The sequence below is a fragment of the Xenopus laevis genome, chromosome 1L (genome assembly GCF_017654675.1).
Source record: "Xenopus laevis strain J_2021 chromosome 1L, Xenopus_laevis_v10.1, whole genome shotgun sequence".
Taxonomy (NCBI): Eukaryota; Metazoa; Chordata; class Amphibia; order Anura; family Pipidae; genus Xenopus; species Xenopus laevis.
In genome coordinates this window covers 105,990,375-106,017,123 of record NC_054371.1, presented here as the reverse complement: position 1 = coordinate 106,017,123, position 26,749 = coordinate 105,990,375, and the positions used below count along the sequence as shown (strand labels likewise).

The window sequence follows — 26,749 nt, the reverse complement described above, 5'->3', positions numbered from 1 at the left end:
CATGTTTTATTTTGCACAGCCTATCTATTTACATAGTTTTTATTTTTATACTGAACAATTCCTTTAACATTAACTTACATTAATTTGATAATGTGTGTATTTTATCTTTTGGTTTACAGTATTGTCAATGCTGGTGGTAGTTATGGACAAGGAAAACATTTTATGAGTACTTCCTTTTTCTTTCCAGGCTTGTGAAAGCACAGCCCCTCAAAGAGAATGATATTTTGCTTGCATCATCCAGTTATTGAACTGAGGAGCCCTGTGCACACTGATTCAAGATGAGCAAATTAGTAGTAAAAAAAGTGTCATCATGGTCCACAGAAGGATTATTATTTTCCTTTACTTATAAATGAGTGACAGATGCAGGGAAAGTGACTACCGTATATCTTTTTTTGATAAACTATGATTCACATTTTGCAGACATCTATAGAGAGGAAATTCTAGTGCACTATTGTATTTAATATATTGCCACATACTTCACCCAGTGTCATGCTACAACCACCACCTAGTGCTAATCAATGATATACCAATGGAGAGGACTGGAGCAGTGAGTCCCCTTGTGAATGTACTACAAAAAAATGACTCAAAGAAATATCTTTATATTAATGTGCAGATATATAAATAAATATTAAACAGAGAAGTGCAATTGTATCACAGAGGTGTTTAAGTGTATAGAGAAATGTGATGTGGTATTTTTCATGCTTAAAAGCATATAAATAATAAGTGACTTACTAAATGCAATGGTAGGATGACCTCTCACAGACATTGCCGGGAAGTGCTCTCATTGACACAGGGGAAAGTTAATGATCTCTTCTCCTAGAACTACAAACTATGTTATGGTTAGATATCCCACATCCTAAAAGCTGCCTGAGACAGAAAATGATATCTCTTTGACAGCACCACAAGGGGGCATTCTCAAATGGGAGTCTGAACCAAGCCAGTGCCTCCATTTAACACAGATAAATGGAAGCACTGTCCCTGAAGATGCCTCCATCTTAACATTTTAGGTGCACATCATTCTTCACTCTCTGAACTCTGATTTATTCAGTACAGGAGCTTTAACATTATCTGCTTTTGATAAACTATGGTTCCTATTTTGCAGACATCTATAAAGAGAAAATTCTAGTGCACTATTGTATTTAATATATTGTCACACACTTCACCCAGTGTCATGCTACAACCACCACCTAGTGCTAATCAGTGATATACCAATAAAAAGGTCTGGAGCAGTTGTGACTGTGCTATAAAAAAAATACTCAAACATGTCAAAAATATATTAATGTGCAGATATTTAAATAATGTGCAATTCTAAATAAATATTAAACTGAAAAGTGAAATAGTATCACTGAGGTGTTTAAATGTATAGATGGTTAGATATCACGCATCCTAAAAGCTGCCTGAGACAGAAGATGATTTGACAGCACCGCATAATAAAGGGGACATTCTCCTAATGGGAGTCAGAACCAAGCCAGTGCCTCCATTTAACCCAGATAGATGGAGGCACTGTCCCTGTACAGTCTCTTTTACAGTTAGTTTGCTCATGTTTAAGAAAACACTGCAATTCAATTATTTTTTTTTTTATACAGGAAGTTGGGAATAGAGGATTGCATCATCAATAAAAGCTTACGAAAACGATGTGGAAAGAACCTCTCCTGAGGTAGACCACCCACAAGTGTAAGCTTGAAACCAAAAGGCCAAACAAGGCCTGAAACGTTGCTGTATCCAGATTGTTGCCATGTGTATCGAATAAAGGCTTTTTATTTTAAACACAGACTGGTGCTGTGCTTCAAGTATTCCACACCTACAAGTGTATACAAAGGCAAATATGCAGTAATATATTACAGTAATAACCTTCAATCCTCACACTTTATACACATAACTACAAATACTACCTAAAACAAAGTTAATGATTTTTAAAAGATAAAAATGAAATGTGCATTTCAAGTTCCATTTTAAATAAAGATGGTAATACTGGAAAATGTACTGAATTTTATAAGCAAAGGTTGGGCTAATTTATGAATCAATTTTAAGTAGTAATTAAGGTAAAGATGTTTAAAGTGATGCCTTCTTGTGTAGAATGATCAGTATGGCTATTGAGTGTATGTATCAGTATGGCCATTGAGGCTTGGTATTCGAGGGGGCAAAAAATAATAATAACAATGAAATATATGGGTGCATCTGGCTCCCAGGATTCTAGTTCAACAGCTGCTATGAGTATATTATGAGTATGACGAAGGGCTTTCCATAGACATATTTGGAAAATGTGTTGCCCAAGGCAGACTTAATGCTTAGGGCAGGGCCCCACTTAAACATTTGCTTTGGTCTACTTGTCATCATCTGCATTTACAATAGCCTAAATGAATGAAAAAATATGGCTTTATTTAAACAATAAAAACAATTCCAGCTTCCATTGTCAGCTAAAACAAAGTATTTTGGCATTAAAATGTGGGTCGTTATAATTGTAATATATAATTCCAGCTGAAGTACTTCCTTGTTTTTTTGTCAGAAATTAAGTAAATGTTAAAATATTACAAACTGCACAGACAGACTTTTCTGGAAGTGTAACTGGAAAACAAAAAGACTAGTGAGGCTGTGTTAATTTTTATCTGTACTGCTGCCACTACCACAATAACACACAATCTTAAAGCTACTGGGCAGAATAAGCTATGTCTAACTTCATCAACAGTACACATTACACATAAATTTGTTTTAGCATTCACTATATTAAGTACAATCTTGTTATTTTAGTAATAAGAAGAATGTTGCATTGAATTGTCCTTTTCCAGCAAGATGAAGGATGGGAAATCTTACTACCGGGAACCTGTAAATAGTAGAAAAACAAAGTCTCAGTTTTGCACTGAAGGCAAAGACTACAACAGCATGATAACAACTGCTGACATGGTATTTACTTCATAAATTATATGCAAAATGATCATTTGCAGTTTGTGAACTTGATAAAATAACACAAGCAAACACAGGTCATTTATCAAATTGACAATAATTCCCTGTACACAGAATTATTGAAGCATCCTTCATTCTGGGATATGGAGCACCCCTGTATAGATTTGGGCAACACTCATATAATTTGTTTTATTAAAATCTTTTATTAGACAATTCATTGGCTCAGGTCCTGACCTATTCCTCTGTTTGTCTTGCTAAAATGGGCCAAGCTGATTGTAGTCAATGTGGGTATACAGTGGTCAATATTACCACTTCAGCAAATAAACACAGACTGGGCAGCATGCTTCATATTACAACATTTGTTCAGGCAATTACCCTCCCTGTCTCTGGGATAGGGTTCCCTCATACAGAACTTGTTAAAGGGTGGCTCACCTTTAAGTTAACTTTTAGCATGTTATAGAATGGATCATTTTAAGCAACTTTCAATTGGTATTCATTATTTATTTTTTGTAGTTTTTGAATTATTTGCCTTCTTCTTCTGACTCTTTACGAGCTTTTAAATGGGGGTCACTGACCCAATCTAAAAACAAATGCTATGTAAGGCTACAAATCTATTGTTATTGCTACCTTTTATTACTCATCTTTTTATTCAGGCCCTCTCCTTTTCATATTCCAGTCTCTTATTCAAAGCAATGCATGGTTTCTAGGGTTTTTGGGCCTTGTCTACCAGATTTCTGAAACTGCAAACTGGAGAGCTGCTAAAGCTAAATAACTCAAAACCACAAATAATAAAAAATGAAAACCAATTGCAAATTGTCTCAGAATGTCACTCTCTACACCATACTAAAAGTTATTTTAAAGGTGAACAACCCCTTTAAGTGCAGAGCCAATAATAAATAAATAGCATACAATGCTAGTACTCAGGAAACATTCACAGTACTTTGGAATCAAAAATAGACTGGAGCAGAGAAAGGTAAGAACAATTCTCTCCTATGTTCTGTCTGACTTTCTTCCAATCTCTCTGCCTTCAACAGATATCTTAAAAGGGGGTGTCTTTATTGTGGACTTCTCATTAACAAATCCCTATTGCCAAAATAAGTATTTAAGTACTTTCCATTATATTTTTTTAAAGAAGTCAGCACTTACCTGCAGGTTTATCACTGTTCCTTTAAGATTTCCCATGTGAAGCTTCCGTTTAGTGGGAGGTGTCTCCTCTTCACTCATTTGCATAATTGGCTGTCAATATGATCCATGTTATGCAAATGAGGAAGAAAGAGATGGAATAAGCGCAGGACTGGCGCTTCTCCATCTTCTTCCTGTTTATGCTGTCGATGTTATCAAGAAGGAGACCAGTTCTCTCATGGGGCAGTGCTGGACCCAACATTGGGTAAACCCCAATTTCATTAGCAGATTTAAAGAAAACTAGCTGGTTTTGATAATATGTCCCTGTTATAAAAATACTTATTTTGGCAACAGGGTTTTGTTAATGAAAGGTTGAAAAAGTGGACATTAAAACACATTTCTTTAGAAAAGCTTACCCTAATCTAGTTTAGCATAGCTTCAATGTGCACTATATGCTGCTAAATGCAACGCTCAATTCCACATCTATTGTTCACCATCCAGAAGTGGTGAGGTCAGGTTGTTAAAATAACCAATTTCTGTACATAAAGTGGTGGTTCACCTTTATAAGTTCGGAAAAATAAACGGACACAGTCATTTAAATCATATTTGCAATTTGGTTTCATTAAATAAAAATAGATTTTTCTCTTCTCTCCACGTCAGAATGTTGTTACAAAAGTGCAGTAAGAAGTGTAGGAAGTGCAGGCACAGATGGCTACTTTGCATACTCAAATGATTTGCATATTTGTTATCTGAGTGGCCAACACAATTCAGGCAATTGGATCAATGAATAGCAGAAATGGCCAGAGAAGGGGCGTGCCCAGTAGAAATTTTTGCCTGAAGTAAATTCAAATAAGATTTAAATAACTATAACTATTTATGTTTCCTTCCGATTGTAACAAGGTGAACCACCCCTTTAAACAGGATACGTGTGTTACAGAACAGAATAGTGGTAACATTAAAATGCATCTGTCTCCTCATAGATGTCAGTTTTTCAAATAATGGAGGCCACTAAGAGCTGATGGATAGACACAAAATCAAGTTTTAACTATGTTTTGCTTATTCTATATTTGTAAAAGTGCATGTTGAAGTCAACTTATACTATGTAGTTACAAAATTTTTTGCTTTACAAGACAATAAAATGGTGTATTTAATGAAATAATCTATAAGCACTTACCCCATGACCATGTTCCTGTTGGTGTAGCATCATAAGTATACCTAGCCTGCACGGAATCTTGGTGTGATGCAGGGTGTAGAGCAGGTTAACTGTAATTCATAGCGGCTTTAAGAGCATCTGTTGTCTGAAACCTCTGAGACTGAAACTGGCTGTTAAAGTTTGGGTAAGGCTGGTTCCCAGAATAAGGATTTTGGTTTATGAATGAGGATGTCCCACTATATGGCATGAACTGCTGTGTATTGTAAGGCATTCCTTGGTAAGGCTGGGTCACTACATTTGTGTTACTGCTATTTAGATACCAGTAATGTAAATAATATTGCCAAGGGTAGAGGCAGTTGGATGGCTGGGAATATGTACCAGTCATCTGTGCAAAACTCTGAGAATGACTGTTGTTCGAATCACTACAATTGGAAAGGCCATACCAACGGTTCGTTCTTCACGTCTTTGTCTTTTGCTTCAGTAATGGAAGTTGCTGTTTCATTTGTTTGTTCATCCAAAGGACTTGTATCTAATGTGTATTTGTCAGCAAAGTGAACATTATAGCTCTTCTTTTGCTTGTATGAAAAAGATAGCTTTTTGAGAATAGATTTCTGTTCAGCTTGACCTCCAGCCATTTGAGATACTGCATCTATGTTTTTCTTACTTTGCTCAGAGGGAGACTGGTATTCTGACATAACATTTACATTTTTATCTGGTACCTGAAGTTGACTTTTTGGGTGGATATTGAAATGGGAATCATTTAGTGATTCCTGTACTGAACCATCAGTGGAAAATTTTGTTTTAACTACTTTATCATTTGCATGATCTATTGCCTTGACTGGAGACAATCCATCATTTCTATGAAATGTATGTTCAATAACAGATGAAGACTGATCTTTATCTACAACTGTTACGTCCTTTGGAGTTCTTTCAAAATGTTTGCACCGTTTGTCAGCTGCATTACCATAATCTTTGTTTTTAATCCTAGAAACAGTAGAAACAAATAGTAGTTACGGTTATGTGCTACATTTCTGCTGACTTATGCCCCTCTGAAATTACTTTAAAACTATTTGTTATAACAATGATGCATCTAATATGAAGTGGAATCTAGACTTCATTATGCAGCACAAGGTATGGTACGTGCAGGCAGAATTGAAATACACATTTGGTATTTGGAGACTTCATTTGATACCACTCACTCCATCATTGGGTCATTCTAACCAGAAGATACATGGCTACTATAGACTAAAAGCCATATGACCCAAGTATGGAGTCCTTTGTTGACTAAGTACTCGGTCACTTTCGGAACTGTTTATTAGGTCACTGGCAATTCTCATCTCTTAATAATGTTTGCAAACCACCTATATATTGTTCACCCCCCAACCTGATAACGATTCAAAAATATAAAAATGTTAAAAACTGGTCATTCTGCATAGCAAATAAGGGTTCACTCCATATGTCATCCTAAATGCCCTTCAATCTGGAACCCCTCAACTCATAAGATTAAATTTTTTTTGGGTGCCCTCCTTCCCCCTTACATTTGGCACCTAAACTATACAGTAGGCACATGTGTAGGGCAATATAAGACCTCTGTTTAATTTTATTAAGTTTCCCTGGCCTTGTGTAGTGTAATGTAGTTGCTACAGCATACACGTCCATTGTACTTTAACTGTACGCAACTTCGGACTGCTTATCGTATTATAGCAAGCGCAACTTCTCCATAATTCGGTAACCTGTGCGCAACTTCGGATCTTCGTGAATTTGCGCACCCCTGGCAAACTACGTCTGGCGAGTTGAGGCGAAGCCGTTGCTAGCGCATTTTCGGCACTTTGCCCCCAAATCTCAACCTAACTGTCGTTTTGCCCAGGTTTCAAGAATTATATTTTTTAAAATGAGAAACATGAAATATCAACTTAAGGGTAAAAGTAGCTGGAGCTACTATTAGCAGCTACTTTTTGTGGGTACAAAATACTCTGCCATAGATAATACTGAGCTTTGCCTCTGCTAAAACACATGTAGTGTTTTAGTCAAGCCAATTATCAATTATCACTATTGTCTATTTTGTAGCCATGACAAGTAGCTGCTGTAACTCTGTGTGTCGTCACCCTAATGCCCTACAAAAAGGCCTCCAACCACAGCTTCTGTTCCCCTATTGGGGCCCATCCCACAGTATTAAAAACACTATTGTAGATGGTTAGTATAAGTATGAAAAGGATCTAGGAGCCTCAAATTGATGCAGTCATAATCATTGCTTAGTGATGTCCAAAAGTCTCATTTAAAGGGGCACATAAAAAGCTGTCCTTAATGAAACTCAAAATCTTTTTTTCTGCCCGATCACCACTCCATGTAGCTGCATTCATGCCTGTCAGTGTAGCTACAGGTAGCTGCTAATTAGACTGGATCCACTTTTCTCTGCCTTATTACAAACTGCAGATGAAAATAAGTGCAGGATATGCCACGTGTGGCCTAAAGGAGAAAGTACTAGGTAGAACAAGGATTGAAATATTTTTTTTTCCATGTATGCCATAATGAACACGTGTTCATAATAACATGAAGAAGGATCATTTTTATCTGCTATGTACAATTGCAAGCAGTATGTTTACATTCGCACCCTTACTTTGATGGTGCAAATTCACTAAAGGGTGAATTTTCACCAATGAATGATCCGCCACACTTTGCCAGATCACAATTCCTACCACTACGCTAATTCACTAAAATGCAAAATTGAGTCTGGGCAGCCAAATAATGGCAAAGTTTCGCTAGTGTTAATTCGTCAGTGTGAGCATTTCATTGCGAACTTTCTATAACGTTTATTTCTGCCTAGTGAAACTTCGTTAGTACTCTTAGGTCAATTTGAATAGGGAGGGTTCATATATGTGGTATGTATGTCTTTATCTTTTGAAGGCAATCCCACTTTATAAAAAAAAAAAAGCCAGCTTTTTTTTACAACTGTTATGACTTTCCGCATACAGGATATGATGTCACTGACATAAAATTGAGGGGGGTGTAGCTTCATCTTATCAGTTCACCAGGTCTAAGGTGGCAAAGGAAACTCTGGCGAAAGAGGTAGAATTTTGTAAAATTCGCACTTGAGTAAATTTGCGTGAATTTCAGTGAAAATTTGTCTGGCAATAGGGCGTGAAACTGCACTAGTAAGTTGTCCTCCTACACCTGTTAGTAAATAGGCGATGTGCCTAAAGAAAGTTTAAAATTACATGAAAGCTCTATGACATAGCCTTCTGATCCTGCACTTATATAAGGTCATAAAACTCCTCCATTGGCTTCTAATATTCTTAACAGACCTTTGGATGATATTGTAGAAAATGGATTTAAAAATAGATAAGTATGTTGTGTGACAGGGCATCTTAAAGGAGAAGGAAAGGCTAAAATTAAGTAAGCTTTATCAGAAAGGTCTATATAAATACATAAGTAATGCTGCTCAGAGTCCTCTGTCAAAAGAAACAGCATTTATTTCCTTCTATTGTGTACACATGGTCTTCTGTATCAGGCTTCCTGTTTTCATCTTAAACCTCCAGGGTACGGAATGAGCATGCTTAGTTTGCTCCTTTCTCCCCTCCCTGCTGTAATCTGAGCCCAGAGCTATGAGTGAGCAGGGAGAGACTCTGGCAGGAAGTGATGTCACATCAAGCTAATATGGCAGCTGCTGTCCCAAACAAACAGAGAGAGATTCTAGAACTGTTTACTCAGGTATGGAAAAGCATTCTGCAGAATAAATATAGTGTTATAGCTTGCACTATTGTAATCTATTGGCAATAAATGACCTCTGTAGATTTCCTTCATCTTTAAGGTATCATCTATGTGCTTTTTCTCAATTTCTTTGAAAGATTCCAACAGTGCTACTTTAATATCATCATTATATCTTGTGAAAACAGAGAATGAATCATGACAAAATATACAGATACCTTGAGCTGCATTTCTGTTTGATTATTTCTTGCTCTCCTTTGGCATCTTGTGGAGGGGAATTAATTACCTATAGTAGAAGTAGAATAGTATAGTAGAAGTAAATGATCATTTTGATTTTAGTAAAAAAAAAATAATCTAGAAACCATGGCTGCTACTGAAGAGTCCTACATTTCAGGCCTATACACTAATGTATTTAATATAATGGTATAAAAATGATCCAGTAATCAAATGTACAATTACATAAATTCCACAACTTTACATAGTAGAAATAGAAGACATTTTAGACAAAACTGCACTTAGTACCTTTTACTTACCATTGAAAACTTTTTATTTACAGTTTTGAACTAATAAACATACTACCATAAAACAGTTGTTTTGCAAATTCATGACTCTGGGTGTCAAAGAAAACAGGATTTAATTTTATGTACAAAAAGTTTTTATAATTCATAGGGTTAATTCCTGTGGTGCACCAGTACATCTTCTAGGTGAAATACACAAAAAGTGGAGTATAATATACAAGTACAATGGAAGTGCAATTGAGCTGGTACTTCAGCAGAGTTATTCTGCAGGATGAATGGGCAAACTTCCACATGGTTGTAGCACTCCCACACCTATATCTTAAATGGTGGTATAATGTCTTTAAAAATTGGTGCTGGTCTTGGCAATTTCTCTCCTTTAAAAGCCGCAAACAGGGAATGACTAAGGCTAATGACTTAAAATTGGCCTGCTAAAATTCACAGGTCGAGAATTAGCCCCTATGCTGGCATTGCCATCCTCTCCTGCCTGCACAAGTGTGTCGGTCTGGGTGCAGGCACACGTGGCTGATTTTAGTTTGAGAATACAAACTCTTGAGTTTCTTTGCCGAAATCAACCATGTGTGTTTGCACTAAGGCAGGCACAGAATGCTAATGCCAGAGTAGGGGCTGATTATTGGCCTACAAATTTCAGCAGGCAAATTTTCACCCCCAATCTGGTATTAACCCAAGCCTGTGAAACGAATGCTTTGGTCTTGGCCATCTCTTCCCCCATAAAAGCTAATGGTGGAGGGATGATCAAGCCGGTGACTGAGACTGTGCAGGGAGGATCCAGCCTTTAAAAATATGACTGGAGGTAAATAGTTATGACCATCTTATGGGGTTTGCCTTAACATGGTATGGTGGCTTGCCAATTTTATGATCATAAATTTGTACCTAAAAACCCATTTTTGAAAATATATGCACTTGCATCGGTAATATATGCAAATTAAACAGGGGACTAGGCAATAAGCATTAATCAATCCCCATTCTTTTGTATACTTTTACTAGAGGGTTTGGTGTATTTACAGTTTATCCAAAGGGTCTCAAGAGAGTCATATGAGAAGTTTTGCTTTACTTCTAGCAGAACTCTTGCATGAACCATGTTGAGATCCCCTGTAGAAAAAACATTTTGCCTTTTCAGTAAAATTGAATCATACTTCACCTTTCGCTTTTTGGGGCTTATAGAATATGTCTGTTCATTCTGATTCAATGATGGTCTTTTCTTTGTGTTCAGTATCCCATAATCTTGATCACCTTTACCCTGTAGCTGGTCACGCTTCCTTTTGTTTTCCATTATCTGGCAGACCGAGATATCAAATCCTGAAGTTTCTGACCTAGAAGTGGCTTGTTTCATGAGTTCAATAGTTTTCATGATTTTCATTGTTTGGGCAATTTTTCCCAAGTCTTTCTTTGGACAGGACATTAACAGGCTGAGCAGATCAGAAAACTGGTTATAGTTATAATCAAGATCAACCAAAGTACTTCCATAGTTTAGAGAGGCAATATGTGGGGAGAGGTGGACATATGAATGCACTGCAAACCTGGATTTTGAAACAAATGTTTTAAGTTCTGAAAGCTCTGAAAGTTCCCGTGTCATTATCTGAAGGGCATAGGTATAATTGACAGAATGTGCATAATCGCATATTATTTCTAGCTCTGTCTTGATCTCATATATATTACTATTTATGATTTCTAGGACATCAGAATTCAAGTCTCCTTTAAGGTACAATGCAATTCTGTTTTGGCACTGAATTAATTCAGGAAGGAGAGATTTGTCAAACCACAGCAGCCCCCTGAATCGCTTTTTGTTCTTTTTGGAAGCCTTCAAACACTTTAGGAAATGTAAAGTTTCAGAAGCCATAAGGATATCAATGTAGCTTTCTATTGCCTCTGGCTTCAGGAGAATTGCAGGCTGATTATGTTTTTTAGCTGCATCCAAAACATTATTTTCTGTGACTATGACTTCATCTGCATCACATTCTTGCATTATCTGAAAATATTTTTTTAGAGTTTCTAAGTGCTTCTTACAGCCAGTGATCATTTGGTTCACTGATACAGAGTCTGCACACTGTGCTTGGTCTATGATTTTTCCAACATAATATACATCTTCTTGACTGTTAAATTCTGGATTGATGTTTGACCCTCTGTGTTTTTTCTGTGTATTATCTGAAGTTTTTATGACTGTGGTTTCTACATCACATGTACCATAGACTTCATATAATTTTAACAAGGCAAAATGGTTCAGTTTGTTGATAGACTCCTTTTTTTCCTGTTTAACAGATCTTGCTTTTTCCTTCAAAATAGTGCATTTGGCTGCATCAAACAATAAGTGTTCAATGCCAAAAACAGACAGTTCAGTGTTCAAAGACTCAGAGGTCTGAATATAATCAATCTTTGCACAGATTAATTCTAAAAGGCACAGTGCATGTTCCTGTTTTCCAGAATCACACATTGGAAGATTATAATAGGCCTCAATAACCTCTAAAGTTCTTCTCTGCAAGATTTTTAACTCCTCTAATGTGTCCCCAATATGAACTCCACAAGATAATGGGACTGAGAGACAAAAATCCAAATGATCATCGGAGTTCTTTAAAACAGCTTCACATTCCTCAACTTCTCTTCGGTATTTAAGGAAGACATAATATGATCTGTGCTTTTCATTAATTTTCTCGAAAATATCACAAAGTTGAGCATAATGGCTTTGCAGTGTAACAAGAGCACTACATTTCAGCTTCTGTTGAAATCCAACATAAAAATTGGACTGTGTTTGATATCCCCTGTCTCCATCAAGTAACTCAAGGTAGAGAGAGCTGTCATAATACAGAAGACTTCTGAATGTGGGCTCGCCTTTAAGACTGTATATTCGATTTTCTATAAATTGCTTTATTTCCATTATTATTTGCAATTCAATAAATGACTCTATAGCCTGTGGTTTTAAGGCATGCTTCAAGGCTGCTTTGCGTTTTCTTTCAACCAAAAAATTCCGGTCAAGCATAACTTCTTTGACTGGGCAAAGCTGCTTATCTTCAAAAGCTTTAATAAATCTGGGAAGCTTTTTCTCACAAATTAATTTATATTCCTGCAATACATTTACACAAGATGTTTCATCTGCTTTTTCTAAAATTGCACATAAGTCTAATGAAACAGTTGAACATTTGTCAGGAGTCCTGGTTTTCTGCCGTGTAAAGCCTTTCATTTTGTCTCCTACATTTGTTTCGCTCTGGCCATTAGTTGCCCCTATGTGACTTTTGAAATCTTCTGCTTTCCGAGTAACCTGTATGTTATTTGATGTACAAGAGGAAATGTGCATATCAGAATAATAGTCCCGCTGTTCACCGGATACATTTATATTGACATTTTCAAGAGGTGACTGTATATTTATCAAAGGTGCAGCATTTTCTTTACATTTGCTTTCAATGCTATCCACCAAAACTTTGTTCTTAATAGCCTCAAGTGGTGAAAGGACATCATCATTTGGGCCTTTATATTGTACTTCTGTATCACCACAAGCAGGGGTGGGGTTATCTTGCAGCTTACTAAGTTTTTTTATTGTTATTTGTAAATCAGGGTAGATTTTCCTTTCACTCTCACGATGTTGGAGGGGTGATTTGTTAAATTGTGGCACTACGACCTCTCCCATTAATGTAGTGGAACTGTCCAATCCAAAGGGACTATCCCAGTCTATGCGGTTTACCAAGTGGCTACAATCAAAATCATCAAGCAATGTGTTTAAGGATATGTTTAAATTAACTGGCATTTGAGCTTTTGGTTCATTTACAGTTTCAAAAGATGGAATTTCAATCTCACTGCCAATTTCCATATCTTCAATAAATAAATCATCACGCCCGGTTTCTGTTTCATAGCTCTGCAAACACAAATGTGTCAGGTTTTTAGACATACCTAAAATGCTATTTTCCAGAGGTATGCCAACATTACCATCATTAAACAAAGAAACCTCACTGGTAACACAGTGCTGATTTACAATTCTTTCAGGTAAACATATGTAAGAAATTTGATGGTCCAGTGATAGTTCATTTAAGTTCACAGAAGACATATTTTCTACACAATAATCTGTTGTTTTACTTTGTGTATCTTCTGGAGTTGTCCCTGTCACCATCTTTTCACATCTTTTTTTAAGATAACTCACATTTACAGTAAGAGGTTCTTGAGGGCAAACAGTTTCATTTTGAAATGCCATGTTTTCAAAATGATCATTTGTGAAATCTCTTATCTCAAGATTATCATTAGATGTTCCACATGATATCTGTGATATTTTTTTCTCTGGAGGGATCGGTATTTCTTCCTTTGCAAATGTTATACCATGAATGATTGTTTTACTGCATTGATGTTCCTGCTTGTCAACTAGATTTTCTCTTGACCAATGTTGTTGTTCTTCTGCATTTGCAAAAAACTTTTCCAAGGTTTCATTTTCAGCTGTTTTTTTCGTTTTGTTAATACTATGATCTATATCATTTAAATGCAAGAAAGAATTGATTTGTATTTTCATAAGTGATGAATGTTCTTCCATTTTATCTGTACCTTTTCCAAACCTTTTTTCAGTGCCAACATCCATCTTATTAACTGGTAAGGTGGCATTTTTAGGCAAAGAAGCAGCAGTTTGTTTTGAATTCTCATCACTTTTTTGACCATGGACCTTATTACCTTTTATTTTGTGATTCCTCTGTGACTTTTTAGAGACGTACTTTCCAGTCTGTTCCATGTTTTCAACTTTTATTGTGTGATTTAATTTTGTTGAACTTGAAGGCAATAACTTCTCTTCTAGATTTGTACCACACTTTGAAAAGTCAGCAATAGTTTTACTATTGATTGTTTTCTCTTTTTTAACATTAGAAATTGATGTCTTTTTTAGCACTGGTTTATGTTTATGACTTATTTCGAGAGAGTTACATCCACTAGATTGCACCACATCTGCAAATTTCTTGTTTTCTTTGGAAATGCAGGCTTCTTTTGTCAACTCTGATTTTGTAGACCCAAGACTGAATCTTCTTTCTTTTTTGTGTTTCTTTAAAATGCGATCACTTTCTTTTACAACATTTTCACAAACTTTTTTAGGGACAGATAGAGTCTTAGATACATGAGACATATCTTGTGTAGCAAAGGAATGTTCAGAGAGTGTACTTGAATTTTGCTGCTTTCCCTTTTTCTCAACTACCTCTTTCTCAGATAGGTTTTGAGAATAACCTACTGTCTCATCTTGTTTCACCACCATATTATTGTCCTTTTCACACTCATTCAATGAACGTTTATTTACTTCAACCTTTGACATTAAATTGTCATAAAATCGAGCTTCTTCAAAACTCAGGGAAAATGACTTGTTGATGTTTTCCTCACAATTCTGAGAATTCCATTCATGTATTTTCTGATCACAAGGTTTTAATTCCTGTTCCTCTCTTCTTTTTCTGGGATCTTTTATGGATTTAGATGTAATCAACATGCTTAAAGGAATCAAACCATCCATGTCATCTGTTCTTTCTCCAGCTTTCTCTTTTTTATCAAACTGGTGAGGCAATGGCATAGTGTCCACGGCTTGCTTATCGAACGAAGCAGTGCCTAGAAGATTTTCCATCAGAAGGTTTATGGCAGTACAAGAAAGGAGGAACTCATTTTGTTGTGCATAGTGACATAATGGAGGTGGCTTTGGCACTACTGTAGGAAAATTTTTAAAAACAATTTTTGCATCTTTGCCTTTACCAATTCGTTTTGCTACTGTGCAGTTTGTTAAGTTAGCACTGCCTAAAAAACAAAACACAGAAGAAATTTAAAAAAGCATTCCCAACATTGTTGCAATGCATGGTTTATTAATTGGATCTGTGGCACATGGATCTCCAACTGCTACTAGTTATAGCTCTAAGCATTAGTCAGCAGTATGGCAGATGTAAATTGTAGTTTATTAGCAGTGAAGAGCTGCATGTTGCAGATGCATAATTTATGAATTGTATTTAAACTATTAACTATTTACATCTCTTAATTATTTTTATCATACATTGCACCACATTCAATTCAGTGGGATTTGCCAGATCTGCACTAGTAACTATATATAAACTGCTCATAACACTGAAGAATATCTTTTGGTTATAGATAAGAATGGGAACAAATGAATGAATGCCACTTTCAGTTTGGAGAAACTTTTGACCAAGAAAATTATTTTCAAACTGGTCATGAGGCCCCCCTATTGCACTGAACTTCTATTGTCTGTTAAAAAATGTAGATTCAAAGGACTAATTTAATTTAACAGATACACAGATCCAAATATACAGTATATTGTATTTTTGAAAGCATAACTAAGGTGATCTTACCAGAAGTAACCAATTTTGGTTTAAGCTTTACACTTGGCAGTATTGGGCCTGTTTCTGTTTCATGTTCAATAAATGTGACAAACACTGAAGCATATGGAAGGCAATGTCTTGGATTGACAGCAGGCTTGAAATTTAGGTCGTACTCATACAAATACACCTGACAGCAAAACATATATGGTTATTTTAATTGATTACTGCATGAATTTTTAAAATGACTGTTTGCAAAACAGGTCTGAATGGCAAAAGTCAAATCAAAGGTATCCCTCATAAGACAAAGAAATAAAAGAGCGATGGTTTAACAATCTGCACACTAACTCAGCATTTCTTCAGAGGCAGCTAATTCTTGACAGCTTCTCCATGTAAGGTAAACTATCAGGCATGCTATGGAATAAAATGACAAAACTAACATCTGTTGATAAACCAATACCCAAATGAAATCACCAGTGACCGCTAGAAGGGAACTCTCATTTTAATGAATTGGAACTGTGATGTGCAACTGTAAAGGACAGCAATCATTTAGGGTGCCCAGGAAGTATAGGAGGCACAGTGGGGTATTTACTAATTATTATATGCTTATGAAAAAATCTTATTCCCAAAAGGTTAGGACCCCCTAAATTTTTTTCTCTGTGGGACCTAGTAATTTCTAGTTACGCCACTGGTGCTTCCCATGGCACATGGTGTATCATAAAATAATGTTGATGCTTTTGTTTCTCCCTACTGAATTTGTTTGCTTTAAAGAAAGCATATTTGCAGACTGTACAGTATGTACTGTTCATCTTAGAGTGGTCCTGATCAGTTTCCCTGTCTCCTACCCTGCTCTGTTAGTTCTACCCCATCTGTGTGTGCCATACTCTGCCTGTGTGTGCCTTATTCTGCCTGTCCAAATCTGCCTGTGTGTGCCATACTCTGTCTGCCCTATGCTGCCTTTGTGTGCCATACTCTGTCAGTGAGAGGTAAACCTGGTGGGGGTGTGTTAGCATTTGGAAAAATTCTGGCCCTCGGCACCACACAAGTTGGACAGCACTGACTTCATCTGTGTCTATTGTCTTTTTTTGGATATATAGCGTATTTGTTGGTAATGTAGAATGAAAATGCTACAGTGCAAGAGATGTGCCTACCAATGAGACTTTACAGTGTAATAAAAATGTTATACTTGATTTTGGGACAAGCATAAAGTAATACTGACGCTAAAAAAATACTCTAAAAAAGTACATTAAAAAGTCTGTATATGTCATGCTGACTGTCAGAGTTTCTAATGCTAATGGACTACTGTTGCACAAATTTGGCAGCCCCCTCATAGTGTAACATTGAGGATCAGATAGGTAGTGTAAAAGCATTGGCCAAATATTTTTATGGCAAAATTATAAATAGCAAGCAAAGACAATGTTATGACAGATGTAAAAAAGGTTTAATTTCTAGTGTCAGTATCTCTATAAAGCTACACAGACAAGTGCTTACAAATAATTTTAATGTGCATTTAGGTCCCACAAACAGGAAGCATATTCTTTATGGGAGAACAGGTGCCAAATGGGAGGCAATTCTGGATGCATGGTAACTGCAGTAACAATACTGACAATAATGTTGAAGAATGCTGCTACATCAAGGGGAATGAAACAGACTATGGCTCATTATCAAGAAAAGCTGTGATATCACACTACTGTATTCTTGCAGATGAATGTCTCTGACAGCTATCAGGGACATTTGTGCCCTGGATAACAGATGTTAAGGGCATCTAATAGTAAATTAATTACTAACTGAAGAAACCCAGATTTTTTCAAATGCCCCAGTATACAGTATATCTAGTTTGGGTTACACCTAAATGTCTTATACGTCAGAACCTTTCAGAAGATGAGGATAACTGTGCTGTACACTTAACTCTTCAAAAAAAACAAGTTGTCGACAACTTCTTTCTCTGGACATTCTCTTAGTATTATTTCAGCCCCTATCCCAGAAACTATCCCAGAAACTTCAGTGGTATATGTAGCACCATTTGTTATCTCTTATCACTTATCTCTTATCACACAGGGTACCTGCAGGGTACTACTGTAATACTGACCCAATGACTTCTCCACATTAGAGCCTTGGCTGCCTACTCTACTTATCATTTACAGTGAAAAAAATACTACTTCCATTGCCAAGGTCTTATTTACTGGGTTCCAAGCCCAGGCTTAATAGAAATAGGCTGTAAGTGTACGCTCTGAGTCTGTAAAATAAAGATCTGTTAATTTGCCCAAATCATAAGATGGTTCCAAATTGGGCTGCCATTAGGATTAGGTCCGTTGACCAACGATACAGTCATAATGGGGGGGGGGGCTATGAGGTCCTGTGGGGAAAGGACTGTATCAATAGACCAAATTTCAGACAGATATCTTTGGGGTAGCCCACATATTAACTCAATAAGCTGCAAACTTAGTCTGGAGAGGCTTAAAACTGTAGCTTATATAGGCATGTGAAATGTTAAAAGTAGACTAAAATCTACCGCCACCACACTTAAGTTCTCTATTGCTAAGTTATACTTAATTAAGTGTATAATTAGGGTCTTCATGGAGCCCCACATTTTCCCAGCACCATCAGCCTGGAGGGTGGGTTCCCGGTAAATTCCTTATGTATGAAGTCTCCTGTTGCAGCGGAATGAAATGTTGAACATGTAAAATGCTACAAACATAGTATGTTTCATACATTCATTCTCATTTCCTGAAACCCAGGTAAAATAACAGAAACTACAAAGTTTTCAATCTTTCTGTTGAAAAAGGACAGACCCTTCCACAATTTAATTTAATTTATAGTTTTACCTATATTAATGGAAAAGAACTTTACAGTAAACGTGAAAACTTTCCCTTTCCTAAACCACTTGAAAAAATAGATACTAAACATAAAGAATTTAAGATGCAATGTAAGCAACATTTAATTAATTTTTAGATAAAGATTATTTAGAACTTGTCTTCAAAGAAAGCCCTCATGGTGACCATGTGGATTTTCCAAAATGCTTTCAAAATGGAACACATCTCAACTGGATGTCAGGAGCGACCGAGGGTGATCACTTCTTCTTCGGTACCGCATCGAAGAAAGTGGCTCCGGTGGCCCCCAAGTCGGTTGCGGCGTCGGTACTTTGACACGCAAAAATTCAGAATAAAAGGATGCTGATGTCAAGGGTTCAATGCCCGACTATAGGCCTCACTTGCTAGTGTTCCTAGGTGTTTTATAATCCCTAAAATTATGATTACCGGACTTTTGACCCTTTGATTTGTTTCTGGCGACGATCCTTGCGGCCTGCCTTCTGAACTTTTGCCTGATTCCTGAAAATGCTTATTACTTATCCCTTTGGCTACCATGAACTGGACTTTATTATCTAGTGCTTCCTCCTTGGTCCAGACTCCGTCACCTGAGCCCTAAGGCCCTGACACTGGGGACCGCTAGGAAAGAAGTAAAATTGCAGCACGGTGCAGCTCTAATTTTTTTTTCGTGGGCTGGTGAAATTTATCACAAAAATATTTCCTAAAATATTTACACCTCCGGTGAGTAGGGGGTTACACATATTAAATATTTGTTTACCGTCAATATTTACAGCTATATGTGTAATAAAAAATACATACTAATGAATTTGCTGTTTGCTTCTCAAAGGAATCAGTGCAAGATGGTGACTTTTTTGACATATGGCTATCATAGTTTGGTGCAGGATCCAGAGGAGTTTTCTTAGAATTCAAAACTGTCTGTACTTTCTTAATTCTGCCAAAGAGTGTCTAATGGAGATAAAAGATTAACATGCATGTCTTAGAAAAATGGTGCTAACCAAGAGTGAGTATTCTCAATGGATGTCATTACAGAATGCATGCATTTCACTTTACATTGACTAAATATGCATCATTAAAACATAAAAGAAGTTGTGTAACACAATATGCTATCTTATAACAGATAAATGCCATATTAAATAGTGGCAATTACATGTAAACATCTACATCCATTTAAAGCTATTATAGGAAAATTAAGTTGCTGGTCTCTTTTAAATATATCACATAAACCATATATAAAGCCCATATTCAAAACAGTGTTTCAAATAGCCCACCCTCTGATTCATATAAGATACTGTGCTTACCAGGCCCAGACTGGAAATGTGTGGGTTCTGGCAAATGTCAGAGATTTGGTGCTTACACACAAACCAAGGCCACACATACCAGGTAACATGAGCCAAAGAATGGAAAGCTAGTGTCTTTTATTCCCACATTTCTCCCTGGTACAATTAAAACCTGAATGATTTGCCGTCAGTTGACCAGTGAACACACAGTGCATTACAAAATGTGGCCTTTAAATATAAGACATAAAACAGTAATGTCTACTGATATTTATATGACTGAAATATTCTTTAAGAGGTCACTTATTTTGATATACATTACCAGTGGGTTAAGTATTCATTCTAAAGGTATAGTTTTTACTGTAAGGTTGTAATAAAACCTAGAAATAATGTTCATTTAGGGGTTCGGATATTTGGACCTTGATAAATAACCCTCTTAGTCTGCACTTTCTTTAAATCTGCATTTCTAGAAAGCATAATATTTTTATTTAAATGCATATCTTCTCTTTGAGCAAATTACTTCACCCTCCTCCACCATTAAATCCAATAATACAGGTATAGGATCCCTTATCCGGAAACCCAATATCCAGAAAGCTCCAAATAACAGAATGGCTGTCTCCCATAGACTACATTTTATCCAAATAATCCAAATTTTTTAAAATTATTTCCCTTTTCTCTGTAATAATAAAACAGTAGCTTGTACCAACTAACATATTATTAATCCTTATTGGAAGCAAAACCAGCCTATTGGGTTTATTTAATGTTTAAATGAATTTCTAGTAGATTTAACGCATGATGACCCAAATTACGGAAAGATCTGTTATCCGGAAAACCCCAGTTCCCGAGCATTCTGGATAACAGGTCCCATACCTGTACTATGGTATATTCTCTCCATCCCCATAATACTGCCTTGTGCCTTGTAATAGGAAAAGCAATAGGAGAATGCCAACTTATACAGACCAATTTCTATTTATTTTATCCAATATTAATTCCCTACATTGTGAAATACACTTAATCCCCTTAATACTGGAATGTTTTAATCTTGCTGAAGCATCAGAGTCGTGATTGATAGCAGCTCAAATACATCATTGGTATGTGATTTCTTTGCCTAAACAGTGTATATTAGAGATAATTGTCTAATTAGCGGTCAGTGAGAATCTGACGCCTGCTTTGATTACAAAGATAAAGAAAGAGTACAGAATTTTTTTATTGGTTATAGGCCCCTATGATTAAGTACCAGTTGGTATGAAATGCGTAAGGCGGAACATCAATGGGTCTGTATGCCTACTTTTTTAAATTTTGTATTTAATAAAAATATTGATTTTTAACTTTGGATAGAAATCTTTGGAGTATAATTTTTGAAACTTGATATTTGGGCCCTTGTGGACTGGGGGCTATATTCCAAAAGAGACTTTAGCCCTTGAGACTGGGTCTATAGATTGCAGCTTTTGACCATTATTACTATTGGGTTTATAAATACTTACCTTAAAAACAATAATGGTGTTTGATTTACTGTTCCTCAACTTTGCATAATTCAATGCAACATCAATGTGCCTGAAGACATATACTCCTAATTGGGGATTCCCTAAAATTGTGATGGTTGAACTTTTAACACTTAGGCCATGCTGGCATATGTCTACAACTGCAGCCTTAGGTACCACTAGAAAGCAAAACTGTTCTTTGAAATCTTTTTTTCCAAGTTCTCGCATCTCAGACCTAAACAACAGTAAAACAAACATACATTAACTTTTTATATTTATATTTAAATTTTCATATACACACACATATACAGTACGTTAGTTAGACCTCAATTACTATTCTTTTCTTCATTATTTCAAGAATAGAATATATTCTTGCAGAATAACACTGACATCAGTCTGAATTTGAAAATTTTGAGAAATGTAGGCCCTACAAGATTTGTGGAACTAAACGAAGTGACTTAATCCAACATGAAACCGGTGTAGGTGTCTCTCTACTAGAATTTAAGTCTACATAAAGACTGACTAGTGTATACATGCTGTTTGATAAGGAACATGTATTATAGGTTCCAGTGGGGCAGAGAATAATGTGAATTATGAAGAATCTACATAAAGTGCTGCATAAGCATCTTAGTGCTGTAAAATAAATAACATAACATGAATTTGACTAAGGAGCCATCACAAAGTAAACTTGATAATTATATGTTATATATCTAATGCTAGAAAAACAACACGATTGTATGTTCAGTAGTTACAGCAGGTTACAATTGTATACTATGTAATTTGAATCATTTTTTTTTATTAAAAAAAGCAAATTATACATAAAATAGTATTCTAAGCCCTATCCTTAATTGGCTCCCAGACATACAAAAACCCTAAAATGAAAATATTTACTGCTACCTTTTTTCAATAAATTTATTTTCCAAATTGTAATTACAGATCAGTTTTGGATCTTCCAGCTTCCACGAGGACTTTAGATCACAGCATATGTCTAGTCTTGCTTCATTCAGAATATTAAGAATAGCATTATATTCTCTCTTATTGGTCATATCACGAGCAAGATATCCTATGGTTACAAACAGAAAAATTTGCTAACACAATTTAACACACCTAAAATCTTGCTAATACCAACGTTTAGCCATGGAAAGTAAATTCATTATAGAATGTTCGAAGAAAGATATGGACGATACAAATTTATTCTGTGTTCTAAATACTGTATCTACATTAGAGACAAAGAAAATATGACAAAGACGGTCACTTGCATCACATCTTGTTTCCAAGATCCAATATATACATATAGTACACAAAAGCCATGAATATCTTGTAAATTACATCCTTATAAACGGTGATTTCTGATGTAATTTCTGTCACATGACTCACTGAAACTTGTGTATTATAATAAATAAAGTACCCCCAGTTCCAAAATATGAGGATATTAGAAGTCACCTCGGAGTTCCATGACCTGTATAAAAACACGAGGCCTTCATGACTATTTTTATATAGTCATGAAACTCCTCGGTAACTTATAATATCCTTATATTTTACAAGAGGGGGTACTTTATTCACTATATATTTTTAAATATACATATATATAAAAAAATTATATTTATATCAAATCTAGGGTGCATTATTATCATTAAGTCTAAGATCCAAATGCAGTCACTTACATTTCTAATGAAACATAAACACAGTTTTACATTTTTTATGCCTCAAAAGGCAAAGGTTTAATACCAACCTTTCTCAACAGCTGTTTTAATTTTAGGAATTATATAGTTCTTAAGGGACTTCATGCTGTCTTCCATTTTCTCTGTTATAAAATATAATAATTATTAACCTTACAACTAGCAAAACACAAAGGGAACTTTGCATAGAAAATACAGAGTATAAAGAGAACATTTTTTAGATTTTTAGTTAACTGGTAGTGATTTCATGAATATTTTCTTACTGATCTGTATGTCTAAATGATACAGAACGACATGACTGAACTGAATAATTAAACTAAATATATTTAACTAAATAACTATACAGAACGACATGACTGAACTGAATAATTAAGCTAAATATATTTAACTAAATAACTAACAACATATTTGGACAATGGAACAAATTTATAAATGAAAAAAAAAAAAATTTCTCTTTCTTGATTCTATTACATTAATTATAGGCATTAAGTACTCTGTCACATATGATTACAAAAAAGTATTAAAATTGTTATGTACTCTATACTCTGCTGAAGTCATGAAGTAAATTGGCACTATTGATTAAAGGTACTCCTGCACTTCGGTATAGTTGGGGTTCACAAATACATGCTCATGTATTGCAAGACTGTGCTGGAAATGTGAGAATGACACTGGAATTGTGGGAGGGAAAACTTGACATTATGGGTAAAAAACATGGCAACTGCCCAGAACTGTACATTGAATATGAGATCTTAAATGAGCCCTATGGTGACTTATAGTGTATTTTTCTATGGAATGGAATAAAGTGCAACAAAACTGAAGAAAAATGCATTATATAGGTATGGGACCTGTTATCCAGAATGCTCGGGACATGGGGTTTTCCAGATAATGGATCTTTCCGTAATTTGGGTCTTCATGCCTTAAGTCTACTAGAAATTCATTTGAACATTAAATAAACCCAATAGGCTGGTTTTGCTTCCAATAATGAATAATTATATCTTAGTTGGGATCAAGTACAAGCTACTGTTTTATTATTACAGACAAAAGGAAATCATTTTTAAAAATTTGGATTATTTGGATAAAATGGAGTCTATGGGAGACAACCATTCTGTAATTCGGAGCTTTCTGGATATCAAGTTTTCGGATTAGGGATCCTATACCTGTATTATATAAAAATAGACCATTACACTGATTATTACTGGAGCAGGTTCATTTATATATATATATATATATATATATATATATATATATATATATATATATATATATATATATATATATACACACACATACATATACACACACACAGTAGAACACTGATGTATATATACACAAACAGTTAGGGGGTTAGGTCGAGTTGTGTTTCCTCGAAAATTCTGAGTTTTTCTAACAGTAGTTTCACAAAAGAAAAGTTGAATTTTTCGGGGGGGAAAAACTTTAATTTTTCGAGATTTATTTTGCCTAAAGCTGCTAAAAGCCCGAATCCAAAAATACTCCAGCTAAAACCTCATGTAGAAGTCAATGGCAGAGGTCCCTCAAACCATTTGAATATGTTTTTTGCCTTCATGATTTTCAGGTGTTTTACCGTGGTTTGCGCTCGAAAACTCAATACAATTTGAGATATTCAAGTTTTTTCCCCTGATTGCATTCAATCAAGTTTTTTACTTTCAGGTTTTTTCATAAATAAGCAAACATTCGAGTTGTGTGTTTATTCAAGTTAGAAAAAAACCTCAAAAATTTGACCTTTGATATATAACCCTCTTAATATGTATGAAAGGCAAAAACTGCATTGGCTGGACTGCATTGTATCTATTGTCCACAAGATGGCCCAATGTAAAAAGAGCTAGAAACATTCACTGTGACTCTGTACTTGTATCTTCAAGTTTATGCTTTATTGCTATTTTAATGGCAAAAAGATTACATTTTTTTTACTGTAAGTTTCCTACTGTAAAGTGAAAGCTTCCATGGATTAGGTTTTTTACAGTTACAGTGTTAAGCTAATTTTAACACAAAAGAAAGTGCTGTGTTAAACTGTCACTGTCTGAAGCCCTCCTGCCCAGGGTGCGGATCTAGGTCGGCGGGGACAACAAAAGCCTGGGGCCCACAGGGTACCCGCAATAGCTTGGTACCTTCCATGGGAGATCCTATACAGTTTCCTAAGTGCTATAATACAAGTGTTGAGGTTTACACTAGTGATGTGTGGGTCGGGTAAAACCCGACCTGCAACCGCCCTCCGCCAGCACGCGCCCGACTTCCGGGTTCCTTTTATAGACCCGCGCCGACCCGCTTGCCGATGATGTCACAAAAGGGTGGGGCGAGCAGGCGCACGGCTATAAAACAGGAAGTCGGCAGTGTAAGGTGGCAGGCGGGGAGAGCAGGAAATAGAGTTGGACCCGGACCCGCCACCTGCAAATGTGGGTCCGAAGTCAGCCTAGACACAGGTATCAGAACGGCTCACACATCACTAGTTTACACGTATCTTCCTGTGTGCAATGAAGCAAGCGTCGTGTTCTAGGTTTGCTAAGGAAAACAGGTGTGACTATGTGCTGATGAGTCCTGCCTCATTCTGTCATTTCAAATAACACTTTCACCGCTGATACGAGGGCTGTAAATTATTTAATTATATCACCACCTAAATTTCTCATCCCCACCTAGCCTTAGGTTACATTAATAGGGGACAAATTGGGGGGTTACTTATTATTATTTTAGATGTCCCTTTGTGCAGACAGAACCCGTCAATGGTTGGTGTCTCCATCAGTGCCTCTAGCTCTTGGATAAGCAAGCGCCAGTGCTATGCCTTGCTCTTAATTGTGCAAAAGCAATGCCCACCCTAGAAGGATAGCTACAATTTTAACACATTGACACAGTTATAATAATAATAATATAAGTTGATGACTGTTTCAAGTTGTCCACATGCATTTGACTGCTTTAGGGCCCTTACAAACATCAAGTTACATTCCATCTGCATTTGTTACTTGTATGCACCTGAATGAATACAGTCAGATAAGGAAGAATGAGCTGCGTTTCACACTGTGCTCCAATGTGGTGGAACACAGGACAAATAAGTGGTAAAACATCCGTGTTTTAGGGCCCTAAAGCAGTCAAACTAATTCATTATTATGGCATATTAGTGTCAGTGCAGCTACACGGCAGCACGTAGCAATTCAAATTGTTAACCGCTGTTGCAAATCACTTGTGCTGGAATGATCTTTTCCAGACAGAAAATAAATTGTTAAATCTGGAAGGATATATATGTAACAAACACTAACCAAAATTACCTAAAATCTAAGGGGAAAATGATGATCACATTAATATACCAAATGGTGACTATGGCTTATGGTAAATGTAGGGGGAATATTTATCAAAGGTCAAGTTTGTGGGGTTTTTTCTACCTCGAAAAAACTCAACTCAAACGTTTGCTTATTTATGGAAAAAAAAACGAATGTAAAAAAACTCGATTGAATGTAGTCGTCACAAAAACACCTCAAATTTATCGAGTACCGTATATACTCGAGTATAAGCCGTCCCGAGTATAAGCCGAGGTACCTAATTTTACCTCCTAAAACTGGGAAAGCTTATTGACTCGAGTATAAGCCTAGGGTGAGAAATGCAGCAGCTTCTGGTAAGTTTCAATCAAAAAATTTAGGGTTTCTGCTCCCATTGGAGGTGCCAGCATCTTGTTTTTGGATGCCGGCGACCATTCTTGCATGCCGGCGAATATTCTTGGAGACTATTCTTGGACGCCGGCGACTATTCTTAGACGCCGGCGACTGTTTTTGCGCTTGACCCGAGTATAAGCCGAGGTACAGA

At 36.1% G+C, this 26,749-nt stretch overlaps 1 protein-coding gene across 6 annotated transcripts in view; it reads right to left on the bottom strand.

The window, feature by feature from the left end:
• Positions 1–220: 220 nt before the first annotated feature.
• The window catches only part of LOC108712238, a 36,490-nt gene continuing 9,961 nt past the window's right edge, over positions 221–26,749 (bottom strand). For 5 of the 6 annotated variants that reach the window (XM_018254448.2, XM_041561477.1, XM_041561489.1 and 2 more), the window contains 9 exons: positions 22,996–23,067; positions 22,161–22,326; positions 21,267–21,498; positions 19,307–19,453; positions 15,714–15,870; positions 10,559–15,150; positions 9,100–9,167; positions 5,198–6,160; positions 221–2,821 (listed from right to left, as the gene is read on the bottom strand). In XM_018254448.2, coding sequence (XP_018109937.1) covers positions 5,599–6,160; positions 9,100–9,167; positions 10,559–15,150; positions 15,714–15,870; positions 19,307–19,453; positions 21,267–21,498; positions 22,161–22,326; positions 22,996–23,062 — 5,991 coding nt within the window. In that variant the 5' untranslated portion in view covers positions 23,063–23,067 and the 3' untranslated portion in view covers positions 221–2,821; positions 5,198–5,598. The remainder of the gene's footprint in view (positions 2,822–5,197; positions 6,161–9,099; positions 9,168–10,558; positions 15,151–15,713; positions 15,871–19,306; positions 19,454–21,266; positions 21,499–22,160; positions 22,327–22,995; positions 23,068–26,749) is intronic. The other variant, XM_018254455.2, reaches the window with a different exon arrangement.